At 46.4% G+C, this 21,052-nt stretch overlaps 1 protein-coding gene across 3 annotated transcripts in view; it reads left to right on the forward strand.

Moving 5' to 3' along the window:
- The window catches only part of LOC126544048 (uncharacterized), a 266,997-nt gene that overhangs the window by 230,366 nt on the left and 15,579 nt on the right, over positions 1-21,052 (forward strand). For all 3 annotated transcript variants that reach the window (XM_050191234.3, XM_050191236.3, XM_050191235.3), the window contains exons 16-21: positions 15,172-15,345; positions 16,334-16,432; positions 16,889-16,978; positions 17,157-17,271; positions 17,938-18,056; positions 18,142-18,255. In XM_050191234.3, the coding sequence (XP_050047191.2) occupies positions 15,172-15,345; positions 16,334-16,432; positions 16,889-16,978; positions 17,157-17,271; positions 17,938-18,056; positions 18,142-18,255 (711 nt within the window). The remainder of the gene's footprint in view (positions 1-15,171; positions 15,346-16,333; positions 16,433-16,888; positions 16,979-17,156; positions 17,272-17,937; positions 18,057-18,141; positions 18,256-21,052) is intronic.

Raw genomic sequence — 21,052 nt, forward strand, 5'->3', positions numbered from 1 at the left:
TTTGAGCTGGTCCCGTAGCGCTCGTCACCCGTTTCGTGACAGAGCGTTGGTAGCGAAGACTCCGAGTCAGGCATCGGTGAGAATAACGAAAGGGACTTTATACATTATATACAGGTCATTATACAGGACAAGATCGGATCGGCACTGGGGCCGAGAGCTCACAGCAAACGCGATTGTTCCGCACGGTGACGTCCGGCGAAAACACGTGACACATCTCACTCCAGTCGAGAACGGCACTGGCTCCCGGTGGGTCGGCGGATCCGGTTTTCCAGGCGGTCGCGTCGCGGCTTATAATGACCCGAGAAACCATTGTCACTCAAACGGCCCAATACAAAGCCAGCACTCGACGGTCGTCCGAGAGGTCCAACCAGCGACCGCGCTGGCCACCCCGTTCAAAGTTGGCGGGCGCGGTGACCTCCAGGCAAAGGGAGGTACGGCGCCGGGCTGTCTGGCACTTGGTTGCACGTTTGGACATGTCGCTCGCCGATGCTTCTCCGCAGGACACCGCTGCCTGACGGCTCAGCATCTTGACTTGTCAAGGGAGAATTAGGGCGCTGTGCCTTTCGGCGCAGCCCCGGGTTTGTCCAAAGGGCGCTCGCAGGATAAATTCTGCATCTTGTAGAGTCGGAATCCTGGCTGGTGGTAATGGCACAACAGCATCCCCGCCCTCAGATAAGGCGCCGGGAAGACGAGCTGCCTCCACGTGGCTCGGATGCCAGGCGCGCACGTTCGTCAGGCTCGTCCAAGTTCACGTCCAGTGTCTGGACGCCAGGTAACTTCACGTGCCCAGGTCCCACTCGCCAGGACAGGAGCTCTGCTCACCGCGTTGTCGCCAAGGCACCTCAACCAGCTCCGCTCGGGTCGTTCCTAAGCCCTTGCTTCTCGCCACTGGTCCCGGTTGGTCGTTCTGCAGCTTGCAAAACCGACCGGCAAAAGGCAACACCCAACACGAACAAGTGCCCTCTGTCTCCCGTCAAACACCAGACAAGGCCATAATCCAAATCAACCTAACTGAATTGCTATCCCCCTTTTTGCTCCCGCTGCAACAAGAGGCAGGTGGACGATCTGGTACACAAGGCTCAAACAACCAGTTTTCAAATTAACAACACACGAAAATATCAGGAACAATTAATAATCAGCAATAATAATGACAAATAGAATGGTCCCCTTGGAATCACTTGGACCGAAAACATACTACTGAGGAAGCAAATGAGGTCATTCATTTTTCCCGGTGATATTTTCGCGGAATCAGAAGCTGCTTATATTTGCGACCCTGCTTATCCGACTAGCGGCGGTACAATAAGCCAGATTCCTCGTAAAATGAAACCCTTTTTTTTTCACTCCCCGTTTGACGCTCTTCCTCAAATCGGCTAGTGAACAGTCTTCCTGTTGCTCGCGAATCAGAGTTTCCCTTTCAACTGCAGCCTGCTCCTGCCAGCTGGCGGAAACCGGAGCGAGTGTGGAGCCCGCGTCGCCTAACTGCGGCGTCGCGTCCATATCGCGGCTAGCACTGCACGCGTCACTCCCACTCACTTCCAGAACACGCTCGCCCAGGCCAGCCTCCGAGCTCTGCCTCTCCCGTGCCTGCTCGCCACTCAAGTTACCTTGATCGGTCCTTGTGCCGCACTGCTGTTCGCTCACCGACGCAAAGTCAAGTTCCCTCGACAGCGGGCGCGCTTTGGATCGCGTGAGGGCCATGTACGCCACGTCGGCAAAGAATGATTTGCCCTGATCCTTTAGCAGCTGCTCCGAGCTATTTGAGAAGAGGTAGGGAAAGTGCTCCGGGAGGGCGGCAGACACAGCGGATTCTGTGTTAAGTTTCCCAAACTCTCCTTCAATGATAACCGTTGCGATCGGTAAAGAGACACTCTCCTCCTCGGCCACTTGCCGTATCCTAGCGCACTCTCCCGTAAAATCACTCGAGGAGACGAAAGACGGGTGAACAACGTCCATAGTTGCTGCAGAGTCCCGAAGTGCTCGGCACTTCTTGCCGTTTACCTTAATTTCCTGCATATACGGCTCCAATAGTCGTATGGTTTTGTGAGTTTCCTGTATTGTTGCAAAAGCAATTTTCTCTTGGCAGTCCGCAGCGATGTGCCCTTGCTTTTTGCAATTGTAGCAGGTTAACGGTTTCCGTTTTTCAAAAGAACACGTCGTATCGTCTCGCTGTTCTGTTGCAAAAGCAATTTTCTCTGGGCAGTTCGCAGCGATGTGCCCTTGCTTTTTGCAATTGTAGCAGGTGAACGGTTTCCGTTTTTCAAAAGAACGCGTCGTATCGTTTCGCTGTTTTGTTGCAAAAGCAATTTTCTCCGGGCAGTTCGCAGCGATGTGCCCTTGCTTTTTGCAATTGTAGCAAGTTAATGGCTTCCGTTTTTCGGGCTTCCCGGAAAACCCATCTATGCTATCTGCTTTTTCTATGCGCACTGCCTTGCTGTGCAAGCTGCGGTGGGTGTAATACTCTTCCGCTAACTCTGCTGCCTTGTTTAGCTTAACCTCCTTTAGCCTATCTTGCAGCCAGAGCCGGACATCCTCATCAATGCAAAGGTAGAACTGCTCCAACGCGATGCATTCGACGATTTTGTCGCGGTCGTCGTAAACCTCTTCGCCCTTCAGCTATTCCACCAGGTCGGCTTTTAGACGAAACGCGAAGTCAACATTCGACTCCCTGCCCTTTTTTGCATACCGGAACCTCTGCCGGAAAGCTTCGGGCGACAATTTGTACTTCCGCAGTAGCGCTTCCTTCACATCACTGTAGCTCTCAAACGCCTCTTTCGATAAGCAAGTTATTACGCCTGATGCCTCCCCAGGAAGCAAGGCTAACAGATTCTGTGCCCAGAGGGATCGCTCAATGCTATTCCGTTCGCACACGTGCTCAAATTTCACGAGGTATTTGGCCATATCCTCTCCGACGACAAAGGGTGGAAGTTGTTCGCGTATTCTTGGAACGTTAGAAGTGAGACTAGGCGCCGGCGAGCTATTTCGGGTCTCCAACTCTTTCATCTTAAGCTCGTGCTCGCGACGTTCCCTCTCTCTCCTTTCCTCCTTTTCCTCCTCGCGACGTTCCTTTTCTGCCTGCCACTCCCGACGTTCCTTTTCTTTCCTTTCCTCCCTTTCCCGACGTTCATTGATATCCGCCCAGGCCTCTTCGGCTTCCTCAGCCGTTACGTCCCCAGTCCTCATGACCTCAAGGATCGCATTCTTTCTTTTGGTTGAGCCCAACTCAATGCCCAACTCCTCACAAATTTGGAGAAGTTCCTTGACCTTGTACTTCTCCATCGTTCACACTGTCCTCCTGCTGTTTACCATTTTTGAATATACCTGCCGTACGCTACTATAACGCTACTAGTAAGACATCCGCAAGTATTTCACACACTGCCCTGTTTACCCCCTCAGCATCCCCTGGTTTTCAAAACACTCTCACTAGGCTTGAAACACACAAGGTTAACACAATGCAACACCAAATCCTTCCCTAAGCTACTATAACCTGTGTCAGAGAAAGTCTGGTGTTTGAGGTAAACTTCAGGCACTCACCGCGCCGAGGTAGCCGATGCTGGTCAATCCCGTAGCTGCCATCCACTGTTACGACATCCCACCGCTGCCACCACTGTTAGGACTTTGCACCGCTGCCACCCCTATTACGACTTTGAGGTGGTCCCGTAGCGCTCGTCACCCGTTTCGTGACAGAGCGTTGGTAGCGAAAACTCCGAGTCAGGCGTCAGTGAGAATAACGAAAGGGACTTTATACATTATATACAGGTCATTATACAGGACAAGATCGGATCGGCACTGGGGCCGAGAGCTCACAGCAAACGCGATTGTTCCGCACGGTGACGTCCGGCGAAAACACGTGACACATCTCACTCCAGTCGAGAGCGGCACTGGCTGGTGGGTCGGCGGATCCGGTTTTCCAGGCGGTCGCGTCGCGGCTTATAATGACCCGAGAAACCATTGTCACTCAAACGGCCCAATACAAAGCCAGCACTCGACGGTCGTCCGAGAGGTCCAACCAGCGACCGCGCTGGCCACCCCGTTCAAAGTTGGCGGGCGCGGTGACCTCCAGGCAAAGGGAGGTACGGCGCCGGGCTGTCTGGCACTTGGTTGCACGTTTGGACATGTCGCTCGCCGATGCTTCTCCGCAGGACACCGCTGCCTGACGGCTCAGCATCTTGACTTGTCAAGGGAGAATTAGGGCGCTGTGCCTTTCGGCGCAGCCCCGGGTTTGTCCAAAGGGCGCTCGCAGGATAAATTCTGCATCTTGTAGAGTCGGAATCCGGGCTTGTGGTAATGGCACAACAGACCCTTGCAGTCGATAGACACTTCGTATAGAGAGCCGCCAGTTTCCCTAGCATTATGTCTCCTCCATCTTTGATTAAATCGACAATTATTCCGTCCTCTCCTGCCGCTTGTTCCCGTTTCATGCCTTGCAAGGCCCTTCTGACCTCATCTCTAGTTATAGGAGGGGTTTCTGTATACTGTTCATTATTATTTCGAATAGAGTACTCCTCAGTCATCTGGGTACTGTACAGGTAACTATAGAGTTCTTCCGCTGCTTTTATTCTAACTTCGAGATTGCTGATATTACCCTGCTTATCTTTCAGAGCATACATCTTGGTTTGTCCTATGCAAAGTTTCCTTCTCACTGATTTCAGGCTGCGTCCATATTTTACGGCTTCTTCAGTCTTTCTCACGTTAAAATTTCTAACACCGCTTATTTTCGCTTTGTTGATCAGTTTTGACAGTTCCGCGAATTCTATCTTATCTCTTTGAGTTGGACACTTTCATTCTTTGTCGTTTCTTAATTTGGTGCTTTGTTACGTGGGAGAGCTTGCCTACTGGTTGCCTTGGTGCCTTTCCTCCCACTTCAATTGCTGCCTCTGAAGCCAGCCTCATTACGGTTTCATTCATTACCTGTATGTCATCATCATCATCATCTCTCTGTTCTAAGGCTGCATATTTGTTTGCAAGTACCAGCCTAAATTTGTGTGCTTTCACCCTTACTGCCTCTAAGTTGACCTGTTTTTTCTTGATCAATTTTACTCTTTGTCTGTTCAAATTGAGGTGAATCCTGGCCCTCACTAACCTATGATAACTGCATTTTACCCTACCTATCACTTCTACATCCTACACTACGCTGGGATCGGCAGAAAGTATGAAATCAATTTCATTTCTTGTTTCACGATTAGGGTTTTCCAGGTCCATTTCCTGTTCCTACGTTTCTTGAAAAAGGTGTTCATTATTCTCAGCTTATTCCTTTCTGCGAATTCTACAAACATCTCTACTTTAGCGTTTCTAGAACCGACACCGTAGTTACCAATTGACTGAATTGCCTGTTCACCTGCCTGCTTTTTCCCCGCTTTTGCATTGAAGTCGCCCATTACTACTGTATGCCGCGTTTGCACTTTTCTCATCGCTAATTCAACATCTTCATACAACTGACCTACTTCCTCATCTTCGTGACTGAACGTTGGAGCGTAGGTTTGTACTACCTTTATCCTATACCTCTTATAGAGATTTACTACGACTACAGCTACCCTCTCGTTGATGCTGTAGAATTCGTCAATGTTGCCCGCTATGTCCTTATGGATTAGGAATCCTACCCCGTATTGCTTCTTATCCGGGAGACCTCTATAGCAGAGGACATGGCCTTTACTCAGCAATGTATAAGCCTCACCAGTTCTTCTAATCAAAGCGGCGGGCGGCCGCAGGGCATCAAACCGCGGCACTGAGAAGGAACGTAGACCCGTTCGGATTGTTGTGTTGCTTATACTCACCTTATCTTTCGTATTAGTGCATGTCGCCTGCGTCCACCGCTGCTCGATCTTAGGCAACTTCCCGTAAGTAGCCGCAACGGCGGCTAGGGTGACGCGCGCTCTTTCACGCGCCTGCGCGATAAGTTACCGAGTGGGAAGCGCTGCGCGGATGTCCGAAGCTATAGCGGCGGCGCTCTATTACTGGATGCCAAAGTGAGTAAGCCAAGTGATCGCTGTCGACGGCAACTTTTCATCGCACGGTGGACCCCTTCAAGCCATGGAATGCTTCCTTGAATAAACTTTCACGACTGACCAGTTTTTCCGATTCGTCTTCCCAATCATTTCTACTGACGGTACTTTTGTAAAGTTTCATCATGGCCTACGCATTGAAATAGCTAATTAAAGCAGTTTTCAGAGGCGTCGCTGATTTAATTATTAAACCCACTGCTCGACACAATGCCGGAAAAGTAATCTCGACAGAAAAGCCGTGCCCGCAGTAAACCTTGGCACCTGTGATTTATCGCGCCGGCGTGAAAGAGCGGGCGTCATCGTAGCCGCCCTTGCGGCTACTTGCGTTATGTTGCCTAAAATCGAGCAGCGGTGGACGCCGACGGCATGCACTAATATGACAGATAATGTGAATATAAGCAACACAACAATCAGAACGGGTCTTCGTTCCTTCTCAGTGCCGCGGTTTGATGCCCCGCAGCCGAGCGCTACTGCGCGACAGCGCTATATGCTGGAGTACCGGCAATGCACGGTCCCCTTCCTCGCAACCGCCAGCAGCAGAGCAACCGAAAGGCGCACCAGAAATTTATGCAGCGTGACAAGGCCCAGCGCGAGAGTGAGGGCGAAGACTGGCGTCACTCGGGGCACTCTCGCCATCAGCGCGCGGAGCGAGATAGCAGCGCCCCGGTGTGGCCCCGCAGCCTCTCCGGGCACCTAAGCCGTGTCCGTTTACTTTTTTTGGCCGACAGTACTTCACACAATTCTCATGCTGGCTGAATCGCTCCGATTGTAGCTGCCGTAGGCACTAGTGCCAGAGTTCCCTCCGGTAAGTATTGTATACGAAATTGTCGATTGGGTGGTTTCTTATGGTGAATTGCACTGGTCGATCTGGAGCACGTGTTCTTGCTCTGTGGCAAAAAATCGAATTGCACTGGTCGATTGGGATCAACCGGCTCCTAGTTAATCCGCTGAGCAGGGACGGATTTCACCGGAACTCCGAAGACGCGTTGGTGTCACTTCCAGCTTGTTTGGGTGGCTTGGCTGTTTTCAGCTCCTCTTGAGGCGTTGTTTGGTAACCTTGCGCAGTTGCTTACGTTTTCGAAATGACGTCGTTCACCCGTGCGGCAGTGATTCTTGCCTTGAGCTATTCTGACAGCAAATCTAATCTCTCGAAAAGTTGCAGCAGCGACGAGAAGGAGTTGTACGTGCTTTACGAAATAGTATTTAAGGTGGAAATGATGAAATCGCGTTATGGCTGGCAGATATGGCGGGCGCCCAACTTCCGCTGCACTTCCTGCCGGAGCATGTTTATTTTTCGCTGGTCGATCTGGATTGGGTCGCCCCGTATTGGGTCACCCCATGCCGGATTTCGTTGATCTCTCGTGGATTCAACACACCGCTCGAGATCGACCAGTGGAATTCACCGTTAGCTTTCCTCTTGCTACGACTGGTGTCAGCACATTCCTTAGCGGTTGGCTTTGCCTCCTCACAGAGGGCCCAGGAGCTCTGAGGCATGGACATTGAAAAATGCGTAGGCGAGTAGACATATATAGCTCCGCTGTAAAAAAAAAAAAAAAAGAAAGACAAAAAAAGAAGGGAAAAGGAAAGAGAAAGAAAGAAGCGAAAGAGAAAAAATTTAAATTTCCACTGGGGGGATCAAGCCTTTGCTCCCAAGCCTACAACATCGCGATGGTCGAACTATCTAAGCCATATTCGCACGCGCACATCTCTTGCGTCAACGACAACTAGCTCTATGAGACGAGTGGCGCGTGCGCCAAGTCGCATAGCACGAGCGAGAGCACGTGCGCACAAGCCAACCTATAGTTGGCCACTGATTTATCCAAAAAGATCACGTACTCGTGACGCCTGTGGCTGACAGGATGTGCCACATCCGCTGCCAAGGTTTGTGAGTGGTGGTGCTGGCTAACACTCCCAGGGTTAGTTCTATTATAGATAAACATAAATACCCCAGAAAGTGTATGGGAAAACGGCGCCGCGTTGGCTGAATTGGTTAGAGCATCGCACGCCTAATGCGAAGACGTGGGATCGTTCCCCACCTGCGTCAAGATCTTTTTTCATCCACTTTAATTTCCATTAATTTATCACTTCTTTAATTCAATTACTAAGTACACGTAATTTCTCCTGTGTTGTCCATGGTGTCTTTGTTCGTTGGCTTCTTATAATATATATATATATATATATATATATATATATATATATATATATACACAGAAAACTGGCGGCTGTCTATACGAAGTGTCTATCGACTTCAAGGGTCCCAGACAACTGGAAGAATGCAAACATTATACTAATGCACAAAAATGGAGACGTTAAAGAATTGAAAAATTATAGGCCCATTAAATTACTTCCAGTATTATAGAAAATATTCACCAAGATAATTTCTAATAGAATAAGGGCAACACTGGACTTTAGTCAAGCGAGGGAACAAGCTGGCTTCAGGAAGAGATATTGTACAATAGATCACATCCACGAAACCAATCAGGCAATCGAGAAATCTGCAGAGTACAATCAGCCTCTCTATATGGCTTTCATAGATAGCGAAAAGGCATTTGATCCAGTAGAAATACGAGCAGTCATAGAGGCATTACGTAATCGAGGAGTACAGGAGGCTTACATCAATATCTTGGAAAATATCTACAAAGATTCCACAGCTACCTTGGTTCTCCACAAGTTGAAAGTTACCTATGAAGAAGTGGGTCAGGCAAGGAGCCACAATCTCTCCAATAATATTCACTGCATGCTTGGAAGAAATATTCAAGCTATTAAACTGGGAAGGCTTAGGAGTGAGGATCAACGGCGAATATCTGAGCAACCTTCGGTTTGCAGATGACATTGTCATCTTCAGCAACACTAGGGACAAGTTACGACAAATGATTGAGGATCTTAACGAAGAGAGTATAAGAGTGGGGTTGAAGATTAATATGCAGAAGACAAAGATAATGATTAATAACCGGGCAAGGGAACAAGAGTTCAGGATTGCCAGTCAGCCTCTAAAGTCTGCGAAGGAATACGTTTACCTACTCATAGGGGGGACCCTGATCATAAGAAGAAAATTTACCACAGAATAAAATTGGGATGGAGCTCATACGGCAGACATTGTCAGCCCCTGAATGGAAGCTTGCCATTAGCATTGAAAATGAAGGTGTACAATCAGTGCATTTTATCGGTGCTGACATATGGGGCAGAAACTTGGAGACTGACAAAGAAGCTCGAGAACAAGTTAAGGACCGCGCAAAGAGCGATGGAACGAAGAATATCAGGCGTAATGTTAAGAGACAGGAAGAGAGCGGTGTGGATCAGACAGCAAAAGGGGATAGCCGACATTATAATTGACATTAAGAGAAAAAACTAAAGCTGGGCAGGTCATGTAATGCACAGGTTAGATAATCGGTGGACCATTAGTGTTACAGAATGGGTGCCAAGAGAAGGGAAGCGCAGTTGAGGACGGCAGAAGCCTAGGTGGTGCGACGAAATTAGGAAATTTGCGGGCGCTAGTTGGAAGCGGCTGGCGCAGGACAGGGGTGATTGGAGATCACAGGGAAAGGCCTTCGTCCTGCACTGGACATAAGATAGGCTGCTGCTGCTGCTGCAGCTGATGATGATGATGATGATGACGACGATATACAAGGGCGAATAAGAAAGTCTTTGCCCCTATATTTATTAGCCAAAATAAGGTACACCCGGCCACAAAATATTATGGACCATGAAATCTGAGAAAAAGTTGAATATCTCCGCAACGACACAACGCAGCTTGGTATTTGCATTTCGGCCCTCGACTAGAATATGGTAACAACATTGTCGCATACAGTTCTTCAGGCTGCTGCTACAGGCTGCTGGGGAATTGAACGTTTTCAGAGATCCCGTTGTCCGTAAACTTTTGTGGCCGGGTGTACATATAGGTAATTACAAATATATGTACTATTCTACATATCTTACACTATTTCTCTACATAATCGCCACAACGGTTCAGTCATCTGTCCCATCGCAGCATTAAATTTGAGATGCCCCTGTGCCACGTTGTGAGTCTGCAACGCACGCGGCCTCCCCGAACGCTCGTTGTCATGCAAGTCTTCGCGGCCTTTTGCGAACTCACAACGACACCACCTCATACTTCTCAAAGGGAGACACCTTTCCCCATACGTGGGCTGCATTTCCCTGTGGGTTTAGATCGGCGTTCGTCCCTTGCTCCATAGAAAACGAATCACACTACGTTACTCGTACGCCGTAGACGTGTGAAGCACAACCGCCATCTTCAATAACTGACAGCAGCGCCTTGCCGCGGAACTAAGGCCAGGACGGCCAGGACGGCCTTAGTTCCAGGATAGGCCAGGATAGGCCAGGACAGGCCAGGATAAGGCCAGGACGGCCCAAGAAAGTTCCACCGCTGGGAATGGATATGATGACTTTGCATTAACGTTTACGTATATATATATATATATATATATATATATATATATATATATATATATATATATATATATATATATATATAGTAGTAGGCAAAGTGGGATTCTTCAGGCTAGCTTTCAAACGTAAAGAACTTGAGTGGTGCTACAGGGTAAACAGAACAAGTATTTAATTTCGACAGTTTCGATCGGTGGACCGATCTTCATCAGGGTTTACAAGGGTTATATATATATATATATATATATATATATATATATATATATATATATATATATATATATATATATATACACGTAAACTGCTAGAATACGCAAATTATGTGCACGGTGGGTGCGCTGCACGGTGTGAATAAAGTAGGATGGCAGTGAGTGTTCTCTTGCCCTAGGCTACCTTTCTGCGTAACGCCGCACCGACATTCTGAGCAGTTTAGCTCACAGGACGGAAATGCAAAATATCCTATCTTTAAATTTGTTCACTGCTATTTAACAATTAATGCCAATAAGACAATTCCTGGATGTTGTTAATGAAGAGGTAAAATTTGCAACAAGAGGTAAAGTTGCAACAGAACTTCGATATTGCGGAAGTTGAGATAGATTTGCCGTAATTAGTGCGAACTGTTGAAATGAAGAAAAAAAGTGTTAGCATCAAATCTGTTACAACTTATAATTAGGAAATTATTAGGAATAACAATTGAACTGTCGAAATTTAATTTCTTTTTTTGATTATCTATTAGAACGATAAAAACTGATAATTTATATTTAAGATGATGCTGCATGGAAGAACAACCCTACTGGTAAAATCGCAGCAGCAATTGCAGAGAAATGATAAGAAACGCTTGATTTTGTATAAGCTGTAGAGATGACAGATGACATGTATTTCCCGAAGACACATTGTCCTAGTTGAAGTAGCTGGATAGGAAAGCAAAATACTGTGAAACAATGGCGGGGTGAGAAACACCGGACGTGCCTTATTTAACACGTGAATGCCAAATCTCTTCATGGGGCGCTATTCTGGACATTCCGCCATTTTCTTCGATGCGTGACGTAGACGCGACGCGAATAAAATGGCGCTGATTTTGCTTTCGTAACGTGACGCCAACTTGACGTTTTGCCTAAGAAACTGAAATGAAGGCGCTGAACGTAAGGTTCTCGGTAAAGCAAAACAGTTTTCTTCCACAGTAAAAAGCAGCTAGCTCAAAGTGCGTGATTATTCCGTCGAAAACGCTTCTCGCTTCCCTCGTCGCTGCGTACAAGCCGTCGTGTGCCTCAACAGCTAGGATGCGTGTCCCCGGAAAATGGAATGAGTCATCGCATGTTGGCGCCAACGCGCTTGTCTTCTTCCTTGAGACAACATACGCGACCTACCAATGGCGATGCGCGCCTTCTAGGCCACGTTATCGCTATCTCGTGAAACGCAAGTGACTCAGCCCGACTCGGCTGGCTGAGAAATGGCCGAATATCACCGATAGCGTTGCGCGCTCCAGAGATATCCACTATAGCGTGACGCAAGCGCCGGCGCTGCCATCTCTTGTTCACTTCGCTGGTTACTCGCACCGCGGGAGGAAACTTCAAGGCGCCGCCTTGCGTACATTTCTTTTTATAAATTAGAAAGACACCGTTGTCATAACTTTTGATTGTGCGCAAAGACATTAATCTTGATTAATGCAGCAGTGAAAAGTGGACAACATTGCCGAAAGCTTGCTCTGTTCAACCAATGTTATTTCGTATAAGCGCGTCCTTTTAAAGAATGGTGGCCCCAAACACAAACGCCAACACCACCCGAGAGCAATGCACATACTATGAGCACGCGTTATGAACAAGAGACTTTTATGGTGCCAAACGACGGGGAAAATGTGGCGATACGCATTCCTCTCGGCTGCCTGTGCATATGGCTGCTTATTAGCATAATTCGCGCGGCTCTTCGCACCAGAAATTATGGCGGAACATCTAAGCAATGGCGGCCCAGCGGAATGTCACGCATCGTCAAAATGACGTTTACGAAATAGCCCTTCCTGTGACGCTCCTCATGGGATATTCCTTCAGCCAATCAGCAAGCTGGCATGGCGCATATCTTGGATCGCCACCACATATTCGCGAAATTGCAGATGCATTGCACTGGCTTCTGTATGCTACCGCTCACATTCTTTTTGAAGCGCTAACGTCGCAATATAGCTGCCAAGGACCAAAAAAGTGTATTAGTCCATAAAATTTGCAGCTCCACGTCATGTTTCGTCATCTTGATGAAAACGCAAAATTGCATTTTGCAAAACTTCCGCTTCCCGGCACAAATTTCAAAGAACGTGACCTCTCGACAGCCAATCAGTGAGTCAACATGGCGGATAATGGCGGCCGTGAAGCCGCCATGCGTGTCGAGAATAGCGCCCATGAAGGTAATCAAGATTGGAGCCTAGATACCCTTAAGATTGGAGTCTAGATAAACAGCAATTTGTTCGGGCTATAGTCAGCAAATGGTTGTTGTATGCCACTATGTTACGCTGGCAATAGCAATAAGTGTTGATGTAAACATATTTAACGAAAGAGAAAAAATAGGAAGAAGCGAGAGAGAATATGAAGAGAAGATGGGTAGGGATGTTAATTGCTTGGGTAGTGTCCAGTTGGATACCCTACTTCGGGTAAGGAGCAAAACGGAATAGGAAGACAAAAGAGAGAAAAAGATGGTTCTCAGGGCACATGCATGCACAAAGGCAATGTCGCATGGTCAAGTGCAATCACACAGGCTAGCAAATATTCAAAGAAAAAAGAAAGACACCCAGTAGAGCTTTCAAAGCCTTGTGCCCGGACGAATGACACCAGAGCACTCCCTTGAAGAACGCGCTGCGTAATCTCATGTCCAGTTGTGTAATCATAATGTTTTGACATGCACATAAACCGTCTCCAACGAAAACATAAACAATGTGCACACTCGACCGTGCAGTCTTAGGGGGGTCGACATGCCTTCTCACATGTCACCTAAGACTCGCGCGCGATGACGTTATTTTGCCGAGCTTGATTCCCGGGAACCACCACCCCGGAGGCAACGTGATGACCGTGGATAGCATACCGGAGCTATTTTTCGTGCAAACGGTGTTTCTGCCTTCCGGAGTCGAATCCCATGCGCGAGCACGTTCCCCGCGATGTGCCCGGATGGGCTTCCTCGTGATCGAACTCCATGCACCCATTCACCAATCTCGGAACTGATGAGCGCTTCCTCGTATATGCGGCAGATGTTCCGCAAGCCCGCTTCTACTTGGACGTCAAACTTTTGCTGCCGCGACTTCTCGAGCTCAATGGATCGGTACCTGGCGCAGCCCAGTAATGCGATAGTTCTATAAGTGCTGAAAAAACAGTTGTGCAGAAATCCTCAAAGTGGAGGAAGTTTCTTGAAAGGGCAAAAATGTAATCCCCCTGAGAGTAGTATGAAACTAGAAACGAAATTTTTACGGGTCTGTCACAAAAGCTTCGCAGTTGAAGAAAACTTTGTCCTGGTCCGAAAATTGAATCAGTGACCAACGCCTTTCCGGAGTGGTCGCTTTACATCTGAGCTAACCAGGAGGCTAAGCAGATCGCAGAGGGAGGCCGAATTGATCGACAAATCGAAGCGAAAGACATAGAATATGGCGAATCAGTTCTGCTGTAATTGGCAAGGTCGAGAAAGTTTCATAAAAAAATTGTGCCCTAGTATTCCCTTTGTCATATGCTACGCTATGTCCCTGGGCTTTAATTTGTCCTGGACGAGGACAATTTTTCCTTCAGTTGTGAATGTTTCTGAGAAACTCGTATGAGTTTTCTTCGTAGCTTCGTGCTCCTCTTAGTTGAAGGACATTTTCCCATTTCAGGTCTATAAGAGCTCAACATGTCGAGCAGCGTAGACGACAGGACAGTGACATACGAGCAGGACAAATACGCTCAGGCTATCACTGACCGCACGTATATCACTGTATCGTAGTGTGCGCTCTTTGCTATATTGAATGTAAACGAACTATGCCAAGTTAGAACTCTCGTGCGGGTTTATAAGGCACCAAGTATTTCGATAATTTACCAAACTTCATTTTCATCATCTCCTACCTGACTTTGCTATTCGAATCACATGACGAATTTTACACCAGGCATTTAACACATTTGTCTGCCGCAAATTACCTAAGTTTCGAAAGGATGCTGGCACGCCCCCCCCCCCCCCCCCCCTTTTTTTTTTTTTTCTTACAGATGCCTTAGGGTTTTACGGATACTCGCATTGATGGGGCGCTCTACGAGATTTGCCTATGCCACCGCCGCACATTCTACCACAATTAAATGTTCAATAACGTGACTTTAGGATGCATGCAATCTTGTTCATGGCCGCTTTCAATGCAAAAACACTTGCAGTGATGATTTCAGAAACTCGGCCGCGTCGCTTGCTTCGACTTTGAGTACGGTTTTATCAAGAACGCCGAATGCTTTCGGTGAGCAGACTTCAAAAGGCACAGTGGGGGTCAGTCAATCCTGCGCCATGCCTCTGACCCGCATATTTAATCCTTGCTTCATTTTGAATCACTAAAACCGTACACAACATAATTATATGCAGCGGCAAATATACCTTAGTCCAACTCACTGAGAGCTATAGTGTATATAAATAGATCAGCCCATTACGTTCGCTCATTTCCGTGATCTCACGGTGGGGTCAAAATGCAGAGAGAGCAGACGCAGTACAGTTTCGCTGATGTAGCTCTTAATGAATCCTTAGCGTCTTGCCGAGAATAATGAGTATTTTCTGTATCTTCTTGTTGCAGATGGTTTCCTTGCTGAACTGCGTACACAGGGCGTGCAAAGAGTGCCTCACAGCCTATTTTACCATCCAAATACGGGACAGAAATATCATGGAACTTCTTTGCCCATTCTGCAATGAACCTGACTTGAGTGACGAAGACGTAGAGCTGAATTACTTTAATAACCTAGATATTTTGGTAAGTAAACTGATTAAATTTACTTTTAGTCCGAATGAAGATATCCCATTTACAATATATTTGAAGGAATAAAACGATTTTCTTACTAAAGAACCTAATAAAATATGATAGCTTTTCTTCATATCTATTAACTGCAGCCGACATCGAACAAAATGTGAGGAATGTAAGATATGTCCAATATTTTGGTACCGCCAGTTCACCCTATTGTCTGGTATTCCCTAATTTTATGGTTTTTTTTACCAGCTATGTTTAGAGACACTTTGATGCTGGAAGATGGCACGAGTTACTCTTTATCTCTGACGGGATACCTGTGCTGGAAACAATGTTCACGTCCGAAGCAGCGATTAGAAAATACACAGACATCTCCGTAGTTCACGTACTCAGAATATAAATGTTCACCATATAGAAATATTCTCGGGCAAGTGCTCCTGTCGAAAAATAGAAGGACGTTTCGGCATGCCAATTCGATAACGCCTTCAAGGCCTTTGACGCCTAATGGAAGCAATACCGCTGATCTATCGGTAATGTGGGGAATCAAACAAAACACTTTGCTTCGTGATGAAGGCTACTACGACAACATGAAGGTGGTATATTTCCCGAACGCCGTATTTACACAGATTTCGCCCTTAATAGGCAGGTAAAATATACCGGCAAAAGCTCCACCTATACGTGTCCAAGGACTGGACGCCTTAAACAGGATGGAAGAACGTGAAACTTTGTTGCAGTTTGCCAATGCTGCCGGAAGACACATACAAGCCACTCAGTGAGAAAGGTCGAAAGCTCTCTTGAAATTAACTTTCTGCTAAGAACTGGCAGTGTTGGGCCGGTTTCCATTAACTCGAAATATGCCGCAATTTCTAAAAAAATGATTTCGGGCTGTAATGATCTATTTACTACTTCTCGAGTTTGAGGAATATAGGTTCGAAAACATAATTCCTGTTTAAACTTACATTTGTCTAATTTAGATTTAATCTTTTTTTTTTTGCAGTTAAAGGGCTTGGTGGACAACGAAGTCTACGACCTGTTTCAACAAAAGCTACGAGACCGTGCGCTAATGAAGGATCCAAACTTCCGGTGGTGTTCACAGGTTTGTAGTTTTTCAACTCTCGTAAAGACACACCGACAACTTTCGCTGTATGGTTTCTGTCGCAGACTTGCTCTGCAGTTCGTGCTTGCACAAAAAAGAAAGAAAGAAAAGAGAAAAAGAAACCGGCTTTGTAAGCTGTGCCTTGCTGGGTTGTTTGTAATCATTCGACAAGCACGGAAGTTTCATCGCGGTGAGGCGAACTGCCACACGCTGACACGCTCGTCGACGCGCATGAGTGCTTGAAGGGGCCATGAAAGACCCTTTCTCTCTTTGCCATGTTTGAGCGCTGCCCAGCGTTTCATCTCTGATGTGGCGGGATGTCCCCTCTTTCGCTGTAGAAAATGAAAGCCGCCGTTGGCAGGCTTCCTGATTCAACAGAAGAGAGTGTATTCAATAGCGCATCATTGCTAACAACATGTTTTCCTTTCTGTCTAACGGCGGGTTATGTCTTTGCAGTGTTCCTCTGGTTTCATCACGTACCCTAATCAGATACGTCTTGTGTGCCCCGACTGCAAGGCAGTCACGTGTGCCTCTTGTCGCAAGCCTGTAAGTACTTTGCAGAGGCGCAGTGCATGGAACGTGTTGCATGTCATTTATTTAAAACTTTCAAGTTTAAATAACTGCGCATTGTTTTCTTTTTTGCGTACAACATGTTGCGTCCTGCAAAGTTATTGTGGCCTGCATATCATGCAATGACAAGTGCAAATTGTTTGATTTTTTCCAGTGGCAAAAACAACATGAAGGGATCAGCTGCGAGCAGTTTCAACAGTGGCAACAAAACAATGACCCCGAAAGTCAGGCTGAGGGAATCACGCGATACTTGGCTGAAAACGGAATCGGTACGCTACTCATCCTGTACACAAAGATTTTAGCGGCAGCTGTGCCATTTCATCGGGCAACTTCACATTACAGAAAACATTTATAAATAACATGGCGTATTGATTTGTCTTCGTTTTTAAAACCTCAGGTTTATTTACATTCGTTGTCATAATTATGGAATGCGAGCTGCGAGCATTGGTCAGAACTATATCAGTTGGAACAGCTGACTTTTGACGGGTTATTTTGCTATTGAGCTAATCTTAAAAATCTAAGCATGATGGCGTTTTGCTGTTATAAAATATGCAAATGTATGTATGTCATAAATATGCAAGCTTCTCTCCCTAAACCACCTGTTGTTTAATTGGTGTGAGGTAAAAAATAGAAAAGCGTACGTTGATGCCGGCAGCTGAAGCCTGAAGGCCGTTCGCTGTCGTTCACAGTAATTAAAGCCTAATCGTACTCTCGGCTTATTTTTACGACCATCAAGGGGTATTAATTTCATTGTATCTAGTCCACCGCTACCAGCGCCAGCATTATCGTGATCATCACAGTAACCATCCAGCATAAGAAACGGGTACACCCAACTTAATATTAGGCATTTTTACAAATTTTAAACTCTGCCTATCCTATTCACAACTTGAACAAAAGACAGCAGTTTACCATGACGTATTCTTACACATTTGCAGATTGTCCAAACTGCAAGTTTCGGTATGCACTAGCCCGCGGCGGCTGCATGCATTTCAAGTGCTATCAGTGTGGTTTCGACTTCTGTTGCGGGTGCAATTTGCCTTTTAAAATGGGCGAGGTAAGCGGAACAGTCGGTGAAAGCTACGTGTCGCGCCGGTAGTCTGACTTAACCTCACGCACCGAATGCTTATTTATATCTCTAGAAATGCGGCCGGTCTCCAAACTGCTCCAAACTGGGCCTACATGCCCACCACCCTAGGAACTGCCTTTTTTACCTCCGCGACAAGAATATTGAAGACTTGCAAAGGCTTCTAGAGGTGAGTGCGCATGAGAATTGGTTTCTTGGTTGGGTACATCGCGCTTGCCTGTGTATCATTTGCATGGCTTTCAGCTATACACTAATATTTTGTGTAAGTATCCTCTATGAAGCATAAACGTTATCCAAACTGTCCTGTCGCCGTAGTCACAATGAATTTCAACGCGCAAGTATATACGTCAGCCATGCAAACTGTGCAAGGCACAAATTTACGGGAATACGGGCGAACCGATTGACAGAGAGATAAGAAACAAATTAAGCCTTCATCTCTATTCGTTTTTATCCATTAATCTGTAAGAGTACTTGAAGGTCAGTCTTGTCGTAACCGTGAATCGAACAGATATTTAATTTAACGATGATGGATGCACTATACGTTCTTCATAAATTGTCTCGCTCCTATTTTGCAGGCACAATGTTAGCTGTAACGTAAGTAGTTTGGTAGAAGAAGAAAAGCCTACAAGAACAAGAAGTTGGTCGACATTGTATGACTTCATGGTTGACTAAATACCGTAAAAAGGACAAAAACACAAAACAAGAAGTAGGCCGGACGAGCGCTAACCTCAAACTGACGTTCAATGGAGAAGGAAAGATTTAAGACGCTGTCAAAGAAAAACGCAAAAAAACACTAAATGTCATAAGAAATTTATTTGAAGTATTCGGAGACTGGGGCGGCATTCCAATGATCCCTTTTTCGTACCGAGTTCAGCGTCTGTCGTAGATATTTTGAAAAATCAGAACCCTGTCTGGGGCCTATAGGGCTTTTAAAATATATGTCGTGGAGTTGTACAATTCGCTGCCACAGGACGTTCTGATGCAGAGTGCAAATGAATGAATTTGTAAACGAAAGGACGATACAGCATTTAGAACCAGTTGGGGTATATATCGGTTGAGGGTCTTTTAGAGTTGCTGACTTTCTATCTTCGATGTACACTTATTTGTTTGGATAGCTATGTTATTCATCCATTCTCTGGAGTTTTGCATCAGGCTACGTTATCGTATCACTATTTGCATGGTCTTTAGCTAAGGTTGACAAATAGAGCCTTAGAAAAGACGCTCTGTGGCCTCACACACAAACTCGCTTGTTACGTAGATGACTACTCATTTTTTTATCGTATGAACTTCGATTGTAACGTTGCAGATATGCTTAAGGTGTTTCGAAGCCAAGGCCTCCGCCTAAAGCGGAGTAGATTGGCGGGCTAGTTTGTTCTGCTTCTTGAACATGGCAGAGCTTGACACATACAGGACACAGAGAGACGGCACAAGGACAAGGCGCTGATAGCAAAATTTGATCGAGGGCCCAGAACACGGTGAACCTCACCTGAAATTTTTGTTCGAGACAGTAAAAGAGCATGAGAGATATTTTTCTTGATCTGTTGCTCGTGTTCGGTAGTACGCACTATTTTTGGGTGTAGAGCCGGCGTCAAAAATTGACGGGGTGCGATGCCTGAAGAAGCTGAATAGTTTCGCAGCTTACACATGCAGCCGGGAATTTACACCTTCAGCCTGGCCTAGCATATCCGATCAACACAGTATTTTGTTATTTCACTGGCTGCAGGCAGAAACTATGCAGCAATTGGACTTTTTTCTCGAAATCCGGGCCCCGCAAGTTTTCGGCGCTGACTGTACATGCCATAGTCGGTTAAAAGCTTCCTAAGCATCTGTTCCGGTCATTCTAAACTTGTGAAGAGGGGTGTCGCCTTTTCCTGCGACCAATTGAAACACCAACACCTTGACCACTTGCGCTAGCGAGAGCTACCCCACAGCAGTCAAGGCAGCAGCGTGAAAAATGGCTAAGGAAAAGGTGGGTAAATAAGGCCGCCTTGCGGTAATCCCGTCCTTCATTAATATTCATTAATAAATGCATCGACTAAGAAAAGTTCCTTCCCACGACAATGTGAAGGTAGAGCTTTCGGCCAGGCACTAGCCGAGAGCCATTTGCTCCGTATTGCAACAAGGGCTTGAGAATAAAGGCACACACCTGCCATACTCCAGAATTTTTACACACACACACACACACACACACACACACACACACACACACACACACACACACACACACACACACACACACACACACACACACGCACACGCACACGCACGCACGCACACACACACACACACACACACACACACACACACACACACACGCACACGCACACGCACACGCACACGCACACACACACACACACACACACACACAGAGAGAGAGAGAGAGAGAGACGTAGCGCCAAGCGGATGGCGAAAATTTGCCCTTGGTGAATATGGCGTACTCTAGCGTATTCTTTTTTCATCTAGGTGCAGTTTTAGTGGGCAGTCGGTTTGCTGTTTGAACATCAGGCAGAGGCACCAAAGCTAGTTGAGGCTCTACACATTAAAGAATAGCTCCATATGTGTTAGTCCTCCTTTGAAAACGTTTTTAAGCAGGGGAGCAGCGTCCCTTGAGAAATTCTTTTATTTATGGCCTTGATACACTACTCGTTGTAGTTGTAGTATTGTTTAAATTTTTGTATATTTTTGACAACGGCTTAAATGTGTCTTTGAGGTGACTATGGTGAGTGATTATGAGTGATTATGAGGTGAGTGCTCGTACGAGCTACTTCTTGTCTCGTGTTACGTACCGTCTGTTTTCCGCTCTTAGTCAACCATATATAAAATAGAAAAGCTTTCGAGTCATAATGTTTCGCGGTTATTATGCGTGCGTATGTAATGCTAAAGACGGAATTTGGTCGGCGTGGTGTGTTTTGTTTAAAATTATCTTTCTTATACTCTTCTTTATTTTTACCTATGCTTATTACTTA

This window comes from Dermacentor andersoni, chromosome 1, assembly GCF_023375885.2.
Source record: "Dermacentor andersoni chromosome 1, qqDerAnde1_hic_scaffold, whole genome shotgun sequence".
Lineage (NCBI taxonomy): Eukaryota > Metazoa > Arthropoda > Arachnida > Ixodida > Ixodidae > Dermacentor > Dermacentor andersoni.